Source organism: Acipenser ruthenus, chromosome 46, assembly GCF_902713425.1.
Source record: "Acipenser ruthenus chromosome 46, fAciRut3.2 maternal haplotype, whole genome shotgun sequence".
Classification (NCBI taxonomy): Eukaryota; Metazoa; Chordata; class Actinopteri; order Acipenseriformes; family Acipenseridae; genus Acipenser; species Acipenser ruthenus.
In genome coordinates this window covers 1,331,009-1,345,697 of record NC_081234.1, presented here as the reverse complement: position 1 = coordinate 1,345,697, position 14,689 = coordinate 1,331,009, and the positions used below count along the sequence as shown (strand labels likewise).

The window sequence follows — 14,689 nt, the reverse complement described above, 5'->3', positions numbered from 1 at the left end:
AAGCAATGGAAATAAATTGAAAAAATTCAATAGAAATGATTTGCCCAAAGCTCCTTTTTTCAGCAGTTTGTAATGTTTCACTGCATGGAAGGATGTTTTGGTCTTGTTTCTACTTGGAGATCCCCTACCCTATCCCATGCATGTTGGTCAGGTCAGGTGACCGCACTGAGGAAGGATTTGTCCGAATCGATCGTCTCCTTGCTTTAGTTTTCTTGCTTTGACCTTTCTCATCATTCTCTCCAGGTGTGCGTTGTGAGTGACGTCAAGCAGCTGGAGAAGGAGTACCCCTGCCTGGCAGCCGTGAACCGCTGCGCCAACGGTGAGAGAGGCAGACAGAGAAATGGTCAGACGGACACCCAGGCAAATGCAGACAGACGGGGGGCACTGCAATGGCACTGCAGACAGACGGGGGGCACTGCAATGGCACTGCAGACAGACGGGGGGCACTGCAATGGCACTGCAGACAGACGGGGGGCACTGCAATGGCACTGCAGACAGACGGGGGCACTGCAATGGCACTGCAGACAGACGGGGGGGCACTGCAATGGCACTGCAGACAGACGGGGGGCACTGCAATGGCACTGCAGACAGACGGGGGGCACTGCAATGGCACTGCAGACAGACGGGGGGCACTGCAATGGCACTGCAGACAGACGGGGGGCACTGCAATGGCACTGCAGACAGACGGGGGGCACTGCAATGGCACTGCAGACAGACGGGGCATACAATGGCAATGCGGGCAGGCAGACTTGGTGACTGATCAGTAAAATAATAATAAAAGAACAGTTGTCCCATTTTGTGCATGTTTACTTCATCAACTTTTAACCTGAACAAAAGCAATATAGGTGTACGTTTTATGGGTCAGTCTTCATTCCAGGTTTTGAAAGGACATTCTTTACCACACACATTAAGAGAGTCAGTGTGGGGATAAATGGAGACTTCTTTAAGCAGGTCTATCTGCGTGTCGCCCTTCCTTGGTGCTGTGCTGTCACTGACACTCTCGTTTCAATGATTTGTTTGTTGTGGTCTCTCCTGTAGCTGTGCCTCGTCACCAGGCCAGAGTAATCAAACTGGAGTACACTGGAGAGGAGCCCATCGATCAGACCCTGCTGCTGGTGGGAAAGGTAGGAGCCATGTGACTGAGTCAGGAGGCTGCTTTACTGCTACAAACACGCTGCTCCATACTCACTGCAGCCTTTACTGCTACAAACACGCTGCTCCATACACACTGCAGCCTTTACTGCTACAAACACGCTGCTCCGTACACACTGCAGCCTTTACTGCTACAAACACGCTGCTCCATACACACTGCAGCCTTTACTGCTACAAACACGCTGCTCCGTACACACTGCAGCCTTTACTGCTTACAAACACGCTGCTCCGTACACACTGCAGCCTTTACTGCTACAAACACGCTGCTCCGTACACACTGCAGCCTTTACTGCTACAAACACGCTGCTCCGTACACACTGCAGCCTTTACTGCTACAAACACGCTGCTCCGTACACACTGCAGCCTTTACTGCTACAAACACGCTGCTCCGTACACACTGCAGCCTTTACTGCTACAAACACGCTGCTCCGTGCACACTGCAGCCTTTTTGGCAAATAGAGACACACAAGAAATGTGTGTGCATGCATACATACATACATACATACATACATACATACATACATACATACAGTGCTAGAAATTTCAATATGATAATGCAGAACCTAGTTCTAGAAACGTCTAGAAAATGTTGGATTGAAGGTGAACATTCTTAAGAGTATAAAAGGGTTAGGCATAGGATGATTGCTGTCATTACCAATAAGTCATTATGGGAAGACCTTAGGCAGATTTATTTATTGTCAGAGCTGGAGAAGGATACAAGAAGATTTCCAAGCATTTGAGTATCTCAATTTCAATTATTGTTTCTATTATTAAGAAGTACAAGACTCATGGTACTGTCACAACGCTCCCTCGGTCTGGAAGAAAGAAGGTTCTTTCACCAAGAACAAGTAGAAGAATTGTGAGGAAGGTTAATAACAATCCGAGATTGACTGCCAAAGATATTCAAAGTGAATTGGCTGCAAGTGGGACTGGGGTTTCCATTTCAACCATAGGTCGAGTATTGCATGGTGAAGGTCTCAATAGTCACAGGCCAAGGAACAAGCCACTCTTAGGAAAGTGTCTCAAGGAGAATCACTTCGTTGTTAAGTTTGGAGAAAGTCTGGTGAGGCGTACAAAGAAAAGAACACCATACCTACTGTCAAGCATGGAGGTGGTAATGTCCTTCTATGGGGCTGTTTTTCCTCTAATGGCACAGGAAATTTAGTTCCAATACATGGTCAAATGGATTCCATAGCATACCAAAAGATATTGGCCAATCATCTGAAACCCTCTGTTACAAAACTTGGTTTAAAGTACAACTGGACATTCCAACAAAACAACGACCCAAAGCACACGTCAAAATCTACTTCAGAATGGTTAAAGAAGAATAAAATCAAGGTTCTGGAATGGCCTTGTCAGAGTCCCAATCTAAATCCGATTGAGAATCTTTGGTATGAGTTGAAGAAGGCTGTGCACGAGAGAAGTCCTTGGAATTTGAATGAACTGGAACAATTTGGCGTTGAAGAATGGTCAAAAATCACTAACAAATCATACCAAAAGCTCACTGTCAAATATCCTAATCATTTAAAAGAGGTTATTACTGCTAAAGGTGTCTCAACTAGCTATTAATTTCATTTTCCCTGTCAGGGTATGAATACTTTTGAATTAGCATTTTTGGTGAAATTGCTGAAATAAATAATTGTAGACATCTATTTCTTGTGACCTAAATCTATTTCGAAGTGGCATATACACTTCGACACAGTTTCACCCGCCCTCTGAACATTAAACATGCTTCAACAGTAAATGTGTTTTGCTGCATTTTGAATGAACTCGCTCTAACTGATCTGCAGCCTTTTCAAACTAGAAACCTCACGCAGGATACTTTAAAGAGCCGGATTGTGAAGCGCAGTGACCAGGTTAAAGTAAGTTCTCAGTTCCCATTCCTTGCACTTCCCAAGACCTTTCCTTTCCTTTCTCCCCCAGGGCATCACGTACGACACGGGCGGAGCTGACATTAAGGCCGGGGGGTTTATGGCTGGAATGCACCGGGATAAGTGTGGCTCTGCAGCCGTGGCGGGATTCTTCCAGGTATAGACAAGCGCGTGTGCGTGTGTGTGTGTGTGTGTGTGTGTGTGTGTGTGTGTGTGTGGAGGGTCCAATTCATCCAGGTATAGACAAGCCTGTGTGTGTGTGTGTGTGTGTGTGTGTGTGTGTGTGGAGGGTCCAATTCATCCAGGTATAGACAAGCCTGTGTGTGTGTGTGTGTGTGTGTGTGTGTGTGTGGAGGGTCCGATTCATCCAGGTATAGACAAGTCTGTGTGTGTGTGTGTGTGTGGAGGGTCCGATTCATCCAGGTATAGACAAGTCTGTGTGTGTGTGTGTGTGTGTGTGTGTGTGTGTGGAGGGTCCGATTCATCCAGGTATAGACAAGCCTGTGTGTGTGTGTGTGTGTGTGTGTGGAGGGTCCGATTCATCCAGGTATAGACAAGCCTGTGTGTGTGTGGAGCGCACACACTCAGATCTGCTAATAGAGATGTTGAAATGTAACCTAGTAACCCACATTTAAATCCTTTCAGACAGTGGTATTATTATTTTGTCATCATTACTGTAATTCCTGCCAGGTGTCTGGTGTTTAGTTGTGGTTATTAGTTTATTTGGCAGATACCTTTTATTCAAGATGACTTACAGTTGTTACAATGCAAAAACAGTATTTTAAATAGCGTAGTTTACAGTAAGTGCAAATGTTACCAGAATATAATACTCTAAGAAGTAACAATTTTGGATTAAGACAAGTTATATCTACAGTGACATATTAGCAGTGCAATAGTGCAAGGATAGTGCATCAGCTGAGGATCCAGTAACGCGGTGCTGAGGTCAGGCGAGTCCAGTGCAGAGCAGGAGGGGCGGAGCAGGAGATCTACAAGCGCAGTCTGAACAGGTGGATCTTGAGGAGGTGGCAGAAGGCAATGAGAGACTGGGCAGTCCTGAAGTTCTCCGGTAGCTGGTTCCACCACAGAGGGAAGAGAAGGAGCAGCACGGGAGGATGGAGAGTGGAGGGAAGGCAGGACCAGTCAGCCAGTAGAGGGGGAGTGAAGAGGGGGTGTAGGGAGACACGAGGGATTGAGGTAGGAGGGGGCAGTGTGGTGAAAAGAGCAGTAGGCAAGAGCAAGGGTCTTGAATTGAATGCGAGCAGAGACAGGTAGCCAGTGGAGAGTGCGAAGCAGGGGGGTAGCATGTGAGTAGTGAGGTTGGTGCTCTGTCTTGCAGCCACAGGGATTGAAGACTTCTATTGCACAGCATTTCTGCCCAGTCCTGGTTTTACTACAAGTTTGATTAGCCCCAGTGTATAGTTAACAAGCTCGGGTGTATCTTATTAAACTCGTCGTAAAACCAGGAGTGGATCAAACTGCTATGCCGCGGGAGTCTTGTTTCCATGGCTGTTGCAGGTTCTCTGTTGAATTGGCTTTGCTCCTCCCCCTCTTGTAGGTGCTGGCTGAGCTGAAGCCTAAGAATCTGAAGGTGCTGGGTGCTATGGCGATGGTGCGGAACAGCGTGGGGGCCGGTGAGTCAGCGCTGTCACAGCAGAGAGGGGTCTGCCTGCCTGCCTGCCTGTGTCAGAACCTGTGTGTCTCTCTCTCTGTCTCTCTCTCCCTGTATCTGCCCTTTTAAAAGTTCTCCATAGTAAAAGCACAGCAAAGTGTAATAAAGCATTGTAAAGAATCGTTCGGTATGGTAGTGAACATTACAAACCAGGGTAAACTATGGTAAGTGCATAGTATAACCATGGGGAAAACTGCACAAATACCAACGGTATCTGTGTCTCTGTAGCTTGCCCTACTATAGAACTGAGGACAGTTGCCAATTGTGTCTTGAGAATGCCCCTTCATTTCAATTGAAAATCTAAGTAAAAGGGGCTGCAATGTGATATCAGAAATGTTAAGAATAAAAGCAAAAATATTAAATGGGCAATTTAAAAATAGCGATTTAAAAAAAAAAATATATACAATATAAATACATTTTTGATTAAATGAGCTAGACTGTGCCTTCATTCCTGCAGCACAGTGTAGTGATGTAACCTCCCCTCCCCTCCTCTCCCCTCCCCTCCCCTCCACTCCCCTCCACTCCCCTCCTCCCTTCAGATTGCTATGTGGCGGATGAGCTCATCACATCTCGGGCTCAGAGGCGCATTCGCGTGGGGAACACGGACGCTGAGGGCAGGATGGTGATGGCAGACCTGCTGAGCGAGATGAAGGAGCGGGTATGTAGAAGAGGGTTTACATGCAGTGCACACTAGAATATTAAAAATAAACAAAAACACTTGAAAGTAAAGTAAAGCTGATGAAGGGCGCTTGTGTCCGAAACATCCTCAATACTCTTGTCATTTCAAATATTTTCACAAAACAAACATTGAAAAACGCCAGAAGTCGTCGCTATATTTAAAAAATTATTTAAACGTGTAACATTTTCGGTCCACTGAAATTAATGGCTTTACATAATCTGTGTAATAAACGTTGTTGTGTCCAGTGTGAAAGCACAACACAAAATAATAAAGTAACATTGCATCCAAAGTAGCATTAAAAATGTTCAATACAAAAAAATGTGTTTGTGATGTCAAAAAAAAATAATTCTAAATATGGTTACAGCGTAACACTATGTAACACAATTTTTGTTCCTGGGTAGTAAGTGTTATTTCCTAATTGCTTATGGCTCAAAAGTGTAGAAAATTGCTATTATTCCCCACAAACTTTGCTTTTGTGACCAGGACAGTGATATTTTGAAATTTACCTATTTCCAATGAGAAAACGGGCGAATTTGTGTCAAATTAACATGTATTTATACTAAAGTAATACAAAAATGACTACAAAAGATTTAGAAGTGAGTAGTTTTTCGAGATTTATGATTATACTGTAAATCACTTTCACGAATCAGCCCCCAAAATGTAGTCTCCCATCATGTTCTCGTTATACTGTCCTTGGTAGCGGTGTTCCAAGTCCAGTATATCCTGGTGGAAGCGCTCGCCTTGCTCCTCCGAGTACGCTCCCATGTTCTCCTTGAATTTATCAAGATGAGCATCAAGGATATGGACTTTGAGGGACATCCTACAGCCCATTGTGCCGTAGTTCTTCACCAGAGTCTCAACCAGCTCCACATAGTTTTCGGCCTTGTGATTGCCCAGGAAGCCCCGAACCACTGCGACAAAGCTGTTCCAAGCCGCTTTCTCCTTACTAGTGAGCTTCTTGGGGAATTCATTGCACTCCAGGATCTTCTTTATCTGTGGTCCGACGAAGACACTGGCTTTGACCTTTGCCTCAGACAGCTTAGGGAAGAAGTCTTGAAAGTACTTGAAGGCTGCCGACTCCTTATCTAGAGCTCTGACAAATTGTTTCATAAGGCCCAATTTGATGTGCAGTGGTGGCATCAGCACCTTCTCGGGGTCCACCAGTGGCTCCCACTTGACGTTGTTCCTCCCCACAGAGAACTCGGTCCTCTGTGGCCAGTCCCGCCTGCGGTAGTGCACCTTAGTGTCCCTGCTGTCCCAAAGGCAAAGATAGCAGGGAAACTTGGTAAAACCGCCTTGGAGACCCATCAGGAATGCCACCATTTTGAAGTCTCCTATGACCTCCCAGCCGTACTCATCATACTTCAAGACGTCCAGATATGTATCCACTTAGGCAGCTGGAACTAAACTGAACTGGTGGGCTTAAGGCCCCTGTATTTATACTACTATTTATATTACTGGAAAGTTCTAGAAAGTTCTAGAAGTTACTCCAAGTTTACTCAGCACTGAATCTATCTGGAATGTACTGGAAAATAGGTAAATTTCAAAATATCACTGTCCTGGTCACAAAAGCAAAGTTTGTGGGGAATAATAGCCATTTTCTATACTTCTGAGGCATAAGCAATTAGGAAATAACACTTACTACCCAGGAACCAAAAAAAAAAAAAAAATTGTTACACGGTGTAATCAATCAGACCTTCACATCTTCCTCATCTGAACCTTCATCACTGATGATGCAAGCAATTGTCTGACTCATTAATGCAGAGAGCAACTACTTCAGTTTTCTAGGCATATATATATATATATATATATATATATATATATATATATATATATATAAACACACAGTTGTAGTCAAAAGTTTACATACCCTAATGGAAATTTATAATTTGTCGGACAAATTAGGAAAAATCTTTTGCAGCAGAAGTTTTGCTTTTGTGGATGAGGAAAAAGTACAAGAAATAGGTGTCTAAAATTATTTTTCAGCAATTATTTGGCAAAACTCAAAAAATGACCATTCTAAAGTATTCATACCCTGACAAGAAAAATGAAATTAATAGCTAGGTGAGGCACCTTTAGCAATAATAACCTCTTTTAAATGATTAGGATATTTGTCAGTGAGCTTTTGGCATGATTCTTTTGTGACTTTTGACCATTCCTCAACGCAAAATTGTTCTTTGTATGCCTCACCAGACTTTCTCCAAACTTAACGACTATCTGCGTGACCAAATAGCTTGATCTTTGTCTCATCACTCCACAAAACCTTTGACCAGAACTCCTATCCATCATTCAAAAGATGTTTTGCAAATCATGCGTCTTTTACTTCTTGTTAATAGAAACAGTAGGTGAAATTGAGGTACTGAAATACTTAGAAATCTTCTTGTACCCTTCTCCAGCTTTATGACAATAAATCATTTTCTGACTAAGGTCTTCAGATAGCTCTTGACTTCTTGGTAATGACAGCAATTATCCTATGCCTTTTATACCCTCTAAGAATGTTCACCTACAATCCTGCATTTTCTAGACTTTTCTAGAATTAGGTTCTGCATTATCATATTGAAATTTCTAGCACCTTGTAGACAACACGATCATAGCATGAAAGGGTATGAATACTTTTGAATTGGCATTTTTTTTGTAACTTTTTCCTCATCCACAAAAGCAAAGCTTTTGCTACAAAAGATTTTTCCTAAAATTCTTTGTTTTCAAGAAATTTCTAGAAATTATAAAATTCCATTAGGGTATGTAAACTTTTGACTACAACTTTGTATGTATACCGAACATCCAAAAGAATATCACTATTATAACACATTTATTTTCAAAAAAAATTGGGTGCTCACAGCCAGCAATTTCAAACCTGGCGAGACGGTACAACCAGACACACTCTGTCAATGACAGGCCACGAACTGGGAGACCGAGAGTCACAACACCTGCCCAAGATCGGCAGATCATTTTGCAGCATCTTCGTGATGTCAATTGTTAAACAGCACAATAAAAAGTCACTGCACCTGCTCTAAAACAGAGTTTGTCATTTTTCGATCACATCTAGTGAATTTTATCCAAATACAAGTAATATGTTTCTTTTGATGCTCAGTATATATATATTATAATGAAGAAAAAGTAATTGACATACTGAAAGATGTACATCAGTCTACCAGTTTATTTCTACCATGCTATCTGAAGAAGCTGAAATGTTGTAGCATTATTAAAATAGTGAGGTTTTCAGTTTATCAATGACTTTTCTTCAAGTATTTCTAGTGATTGAGTATCCTGTTGGATCTGGATTCTCCATGGATACAGAGCTGTGTGTGTTTGAGTTCTCTGTACTTGTATCTATCGATCCCTATTGTACGAGTAAAGCAGGTTGTCTTTAATACAGCAGTTTCGCCATTCCAGGTTTTACTAGGAGCTTGATCAACCCCACTGTACAGGTAACAAACTCAGGTGTGTTTCATTAAACTCGCAGTAAAACCAGGAATGGATCAATCTGTGGAATGAGAGTGTGATTCCCATCCCTGTTTTCTTGTTCTCCCAGGCCCTGTCGGAGGTAGCCCCCGAGCTGTTCACCATCGCCACCCTCACCGGGCACGCCATCCGTGCCATGGGACCCAATTACTCTGTGAGTGCTGGGGCGGGGCGGGGAGGCGGGCACACTCAGATAATTAGAGTGCAGTACTGCAGGCTCACCCAGGACCATGTAATGAATCTCCTCCTAGTGGCTGATTACTTAACAATACTGACATAAGCATAAGACCTGCGCTTGCCTCTCCACTACGGAGCTGGCCCTTCCGGAGAATATTTCTTCTCTGAACCGTACGACTAGCAGTTTGCGTCAAGCCCTCGCCTCTCCATCCACTTCAATGGGCTGAGATGCCAGTTCTCTACAATCATTCGGAGGGGTCCACAGAATCTGTAAACGCACACATGGACTGTGATTTTTAGAGCATTTTACAGCATTGTGGGAATCCTCCCTGGGTTGCATCAACCATCTGTCTGTGGTTATCCCGGGATTCTAAAAACGGTTGGTTGAGACGGTCCAAAGTGATTCCCCAGTGCTGTAAAATACTCAAACACCCAGCTGTGGCTTATCAGGGTGTAGGCTGATCAACTAGACCCCCTAAACTGAGACCACAAAAAAACTGATAAGGTAGATCAGACCCCCTAACACAAAAAGAAATCCAGCAGGATTCTTTGTTCCTGTAAAATGCTGGGACAGGGGTTCCATTGGGGTTGAAACAACTTCACAGTAAATATTTCATTTTTGGCTGTTTCTCTTGTAAGCAGAATTCCCATCTTGCAGACCCTTGTTATTTGCAACATCACATAGCGCCCGGGAGCACAAACAGTCCTGTGCCTTTCCTGGCCCCATGGTGTGTAACCCAGGCCTCTCTCTCTATCTCTGTCTCTGTCTGTCTGTGTGTCTCTCGCTCGCTCTCTCTCAGATCATCATGGATAATGGCCCAGCCCGGAGCGTTGGGAATGCTCAGCAGTGGCAGAAAGGTGAGGGTCCTTTTTCTAAAACTAGTTGTACGTTTAAAAAAATAAAATAATCAAAACCGATTTTGAGAAGTGTTCTACCTCTAGAAAAAATGCTTCTCCAATTTCTGATGAAACTTGGTTGGGGATCTTCCATGCGTGTAAGTTGGCTGTAGGTCACGCTCTTTCATTTTTCGGGGATGGAACCAAGACTCCTGTTTACATAAGTTTCACCCATTCCGGGTTTTACTACAAGCTTCATTAGCCCCACTGTGGATTAGATTCTCAAAGCTGTTTACTCCACGTCCTCACTGCCTCATCACCTTTACAATTCCAGAACAACTTATTATGTCAGAGTTGTTTTGTTTTATGTTTTTTTTTTTTTTTATTGGGTACATTTTTCATCCATCACTATAAAACACTCAAGTGTGCTGAGTTGAGACATACTAAAAGACGCTAAATCAATAAAATGCCAGCTGTTTCGACCTAAAAGTGTTTTTTTTCAGTGCCTTCTTGCTATCGTTAATGGTAAATTAGTGTAAATAGCTTTGAGCTGGTAGCCCTGTGCATTTGTCTGTGTAATTTGCGTTTGATTTGTAACCCTGTGTTGTCCCTCTCAGCGGGTGATGAGCTGGGTGATGTGTTTGAGATCTCCACCGTGCGCCGAGAGGATTTCGATTTCCACCGCGGCAAGTCTGAATACGAAGACATCCTGCAGTGCAACAACCTGCCCTCCAGCGCCACCCCTAGGGGGCACCAGACCCCCGCCGCCTTCCTCATCATGGCCTCGGGGCTCGACCAGGTACCCCAGCCTCTCCTCCTCTGTAGCCCTGGCCAGACCTGGGCCAGTGACACTGGAGCTGCAATTCATGGTTCATTGCAATTACAATGTCATTCGTAGTTGAATATTGGCACACCTGCTTAATTGTACTATATAATGAATCGATTTACAGTTCTGCATTTGTCATTTTTATCCTTGTATTTTCAACCACTTTTGGTGACGCATTTATATTTACTTAGAATAAACATGTTACTATGTGTAGTTTTTTTTGTGTAATTGTAATTTGGAACAAAATAGAATTGTAATTGCAATTTCTGTCAACAATTCTGATTGCAATGCTGACTAATTGCCCCCATGTCTGCCCCTGTCAGAGCAGCTGTTGGTTAGCGAGGTCTGTTTCAGTGCTCTGTGTAACAGGTTAGGAGTGTAATGATCCCTGTCACAGTGTGCAGGCTGCAGTAGGGTATGTGTTACAATACTTGTATGATGCATCATTTTAAATGATGGACTTTAATGTTAAGACAAAATTCATACCAGCTATATTTTTAAAGGGTGTTCATATGAACTATAATATACACTTCTTCATTCAGGAACCATTTAGTGAACTGGTCTCGTCTCATGATACAAGCGATCCATACCTCTGTTGCGATCCGATCCATGTAAAGAAAGTATCATGATTGGTCGGTATGTGATGAATCATTACACCCCCTAACAGGGTGGAAGCTGGATGCAAACAGGCCGCGAGTCTTAACCACTGTATGCAAGAGCCGGGCTCGTCCTGGTTTTGAATTTTTCTTCTCAACTTTCATCATGCACTCGCATAGAGGCTCCTATAGAGCTTCTGGAAATGTAGATTGGTATAATCAGACTGGGTGTTTTTTGTACAGATTACAACCTGTTGCCAATTGCATGAAACACCTCAAGTTAAATTTCCCCTTAGTTTTTCCCTCTAAGTGTTCAGGTGTTGCAGAAAGCAGCTTCACAGATTCAGTACCGTAGTTAAGGGAAAACTTATCCTTAAGTGTGTTGTACTTAAACTGAATACTTAAGGTGATTTTATGCAACTGGCCCCTGACCACCTTCTTTCTTTTTTTTTTTTTTTTTTGTCTCCGTTTTTGTTTTTTCAGCACGGTGTGGATTCCGAGAAGCCGCTCCGATATTCCCACATTGACATTGCCGGATCGTCTGGACCGTTCCCTGGAATTCCCACTGGAGCGCCCATCCTCACCATGGCAACCAATTACATCTTGCACCGCCTCTGAGACCAGCCAATCAGAAGCCGTCTCCTGGCACCTCGGTCTAAATCCCACCGAATCAGAAGCCATCGCTGCCAGTACAGCCAATACCAATCGTATCATTGTCTGAGTCGGCCAATCAGGAGCTGGCTGTGCGGCACACACGCCAATCAGTAAACAAAGCAACAAAAATCTAATTAATTTCACTTTTTCCTGTTTAAAGCCAGTCAATTGGAAAGGCGTTCTGTAAACCTATAACATTTTGCACAAACAGACACGTTTGCTGTAGTGTGCCTGAAATGTTGCTTTGTTCAACCGTGGAACCTGCAACACTGTAAATGCATTTCTTTTGTGTGTGTCGGCTGAAAAAAAAATAATAATAAAAATTATATATTAACCAGCATCAATTTTATTTTTGGGGGGTGGGGCTTTATTTCAGCTATCGTAAAGGTTCTTCTATTTACCTGTCAGTTAGAGTTTTGATTGAACAAAAAGTTTAAATCTGTCAAACTTGTGTCACGCCAAATGTTACATGACAAAGTTGTTTACCAGCACGCTGTCCACAAAACACGCCTTCAGGTGAATTTGACTTGAAAGCAGAACTACCTCGCCTACAAAGTTTCTGTTTGAGTTGCACTTCACCTAGAATTTTAAACTCTTCACTAGAACACAATAAGAACTTATGAAAAGTTACTGTTGACATTCGGACCAGATTTTCAAGATCCCAGAACCTCATGCAGATAGCTCTTGGAGGTCCGAATTGGCTTGATGACCCATTCCATCCACTCGCCACTGTGTGTGTCTCCCACTGAATAAAACCAGTTTGTCTGACCCAACTGTGTGATATATTAATGATGAAAGATGTCAAGTCACCGTCCCAACACCTTGTGGAGTCTGCCATGTCAAGGCTGTGATCAGGGTCCAATCTAATATTGGGTACATGTCCTAATAAAGTGGCCAGACAGGGTAGAGTGTGTAGGGGTTAGAAAACGTTTGAGACGGATCCCTGGGCTTAGGAGATGCCTGTCCTTGGCTTTGTCTGGTGTTCCCTGTACCTGCTAGAACCTTCTCATTACAGAGGGAGGGGAGGGGGGTCATTGGAACACCACACAGGCTGTTGTATTGCCTTTACAGAGCATGACAGCTGTCGGTGAGATGAGGTTAACAGCTCTGTAACCACACATGCAGACGAACTTGGCTCTTTTTGCATTGCAGTCACGCCCAGCCTCCGTCCTGTTGCAGGTAGGGGTTGATCAGAACTGAGAAGCGTACTGCAGAACTCTATAGAAAAGGAATTTATTTCTGTGTTTTCTGCATTTTTTATTTTATTAAAATATACAGGCATAGATAAATTGACTTCAGCGAATGGGAGAACAGAAAAGAACAGGATTTGGAGAGGGGGGGGGGGGGGTCTCGGTGCGTGAATCATTCAGTACCGAGGACACACAAGAGTACAAGCTTGAAAATCAGATTGTGTTTTTTTTTTGGTTCTTTCTTCAAGGTGCAATATCTGTTACTTGCCTCGTATTTGTGTTCCAAATTTTTATTTTGACACTTTATTTACATACAAACAGATTATATATTTTTCTTTTTTTGACTTTGCTTAAGGCTACTAACTACAAGTCTCCCCATGCAACTTCTCAATATGCCTGCCTTTATGAATTCCTTTTAAATAAATACAATTAAATAAATGAATTCAATGAAATACCCTCCGAATGCTGTAGGGGGAGGGGAAGGAGCCTGTTTCATGGGAGTTTTCAGCAGCGAGGGAGGAGAGAGAGTCTGGAGATGAAGCACTCTGTAGCTGTGTGACTGGCTAGAGGAACAACACTGACGTCAATGCAGGCGCCCCTCAACAGGGGGTGCTGTGAGGGACAGGCTGACAGCAGCTGGGCAGGGAATTACAGGGATGTTGTCATATTACTATGGGATAGGAGGAATAAAAATACATAACCAAGAGGATGGCATTGAACTCCGCTGGGCAAATGTGTTTAAATTGCATTGACTGCTCCTGTAGGACAGCATGCAGTGGCCAACAGAATGGAGAAAAATAGTTATGTGACATACAACGCATATGTGGGTTAACACAGTCAGGAAGAATAAGAGGATTGCATTCAGAGCCGCCTTTAGACTCTCGGGGGCCCCTCCTTCCTCCCTCCTCCCTCCCGCACACTGGATGACTTCTGCTGCTTCTTTGCTTGGAAAAGGACTTTCACATAAGAAAGAAACCAGCCAACTCAGAGCTACAGCGTCGGAGGACCACGCAGCTCTGGGCAACTTACAGGCAAGTCCACAGACACCCAGCCAGTCTACAGGGGTCGCTGGTGCGCGGTGAGTCGAGGACACCCTGGCCAACCTAACCCTCCCTACCCGGGTGGCACTCGGCCAATTGTGCGCTGCCCCCTGGGAACTCCCGCCCAGATATGACCTAACATAGCCCAGTGGGGCCCCTCCATGGCGTGGGGCCCCCGAGTGAAAAAAGAAAAGTACTGCCCTGCCCCGCCCCCCCCACCCCTAAAAAGTGCATTTGATACCCCTGACAATTGTCCAAATATTTGTTTCAGAGTTTTGAGAAAGTGCCCAGTTGCAGTACAGACTAAGGTAGTGGGGGTTTGAAGACGCTCAGTGGTTAGAGGGCTGGGCTGGGCTGGGCTGCAGTGGATTTGAGCAGCTCAGATGTGAGGAAGGAAAGGGGGGAGAAGGGGTGGGGTTCAGGGAAGCCTGGTTCAGAGAAGGGGGTTACAATTGGGGTCCATAACATACCCCCCCAAATCCCAACTAAATGATTCAGTACTGTACCATACCACACATGCCAGGTCAAGACCTTAG

General features: G+C 44.0%; 1 protein-coding gene across 1 annotated transcript in view; it reads left to right on the top strand.

Annotated features, from left to right (window-relative positions):
- Positions 1–12,263, top strand: part of LOC117397928 (putative aminopeptidase W07G4.4) — a 28,410-nt gene extending 16,147 nt beyond the window's left edge. The window contains exons 9-17 of the mRNA XM_059013534.1: positions 244–319; positions 1,039–1,124; positions 3,076–3,180; positions 4,579–4,654; positions 5,232–5,350; positions 8,904–8,987; positions 9,811–9,868; positions 10,465–10,646; positions 11,753–12,263. Of these exons, the coding sequence (XP_058869517.1) occupies positions 244–319; positions 1,039–1,124; positions 3,076–3,180; positions 4,579–4,654; positions 5,232–5,350; positions 8,904–8,987; positions 9,811–9,868; positions 10,465–10,646; positions 11,753–11,887 (921 nt within the window). The 3' untranslated portion in view covers positions 11,888–12,263. The remainder of the gene's footprint in view (positions 1–243; positions 320–1,038; positions 1,125–3,075; positions 3,181–4,578; positions 4,655–5,231; positions 5,351–8,903; positions 8,988–9,810; positions 9,869–10,464; positions 10,647–11,752) is intronic.
- The last annotated feature ends 2,426 nt before the right edge of the window (positions 12,264–14,689 follow it).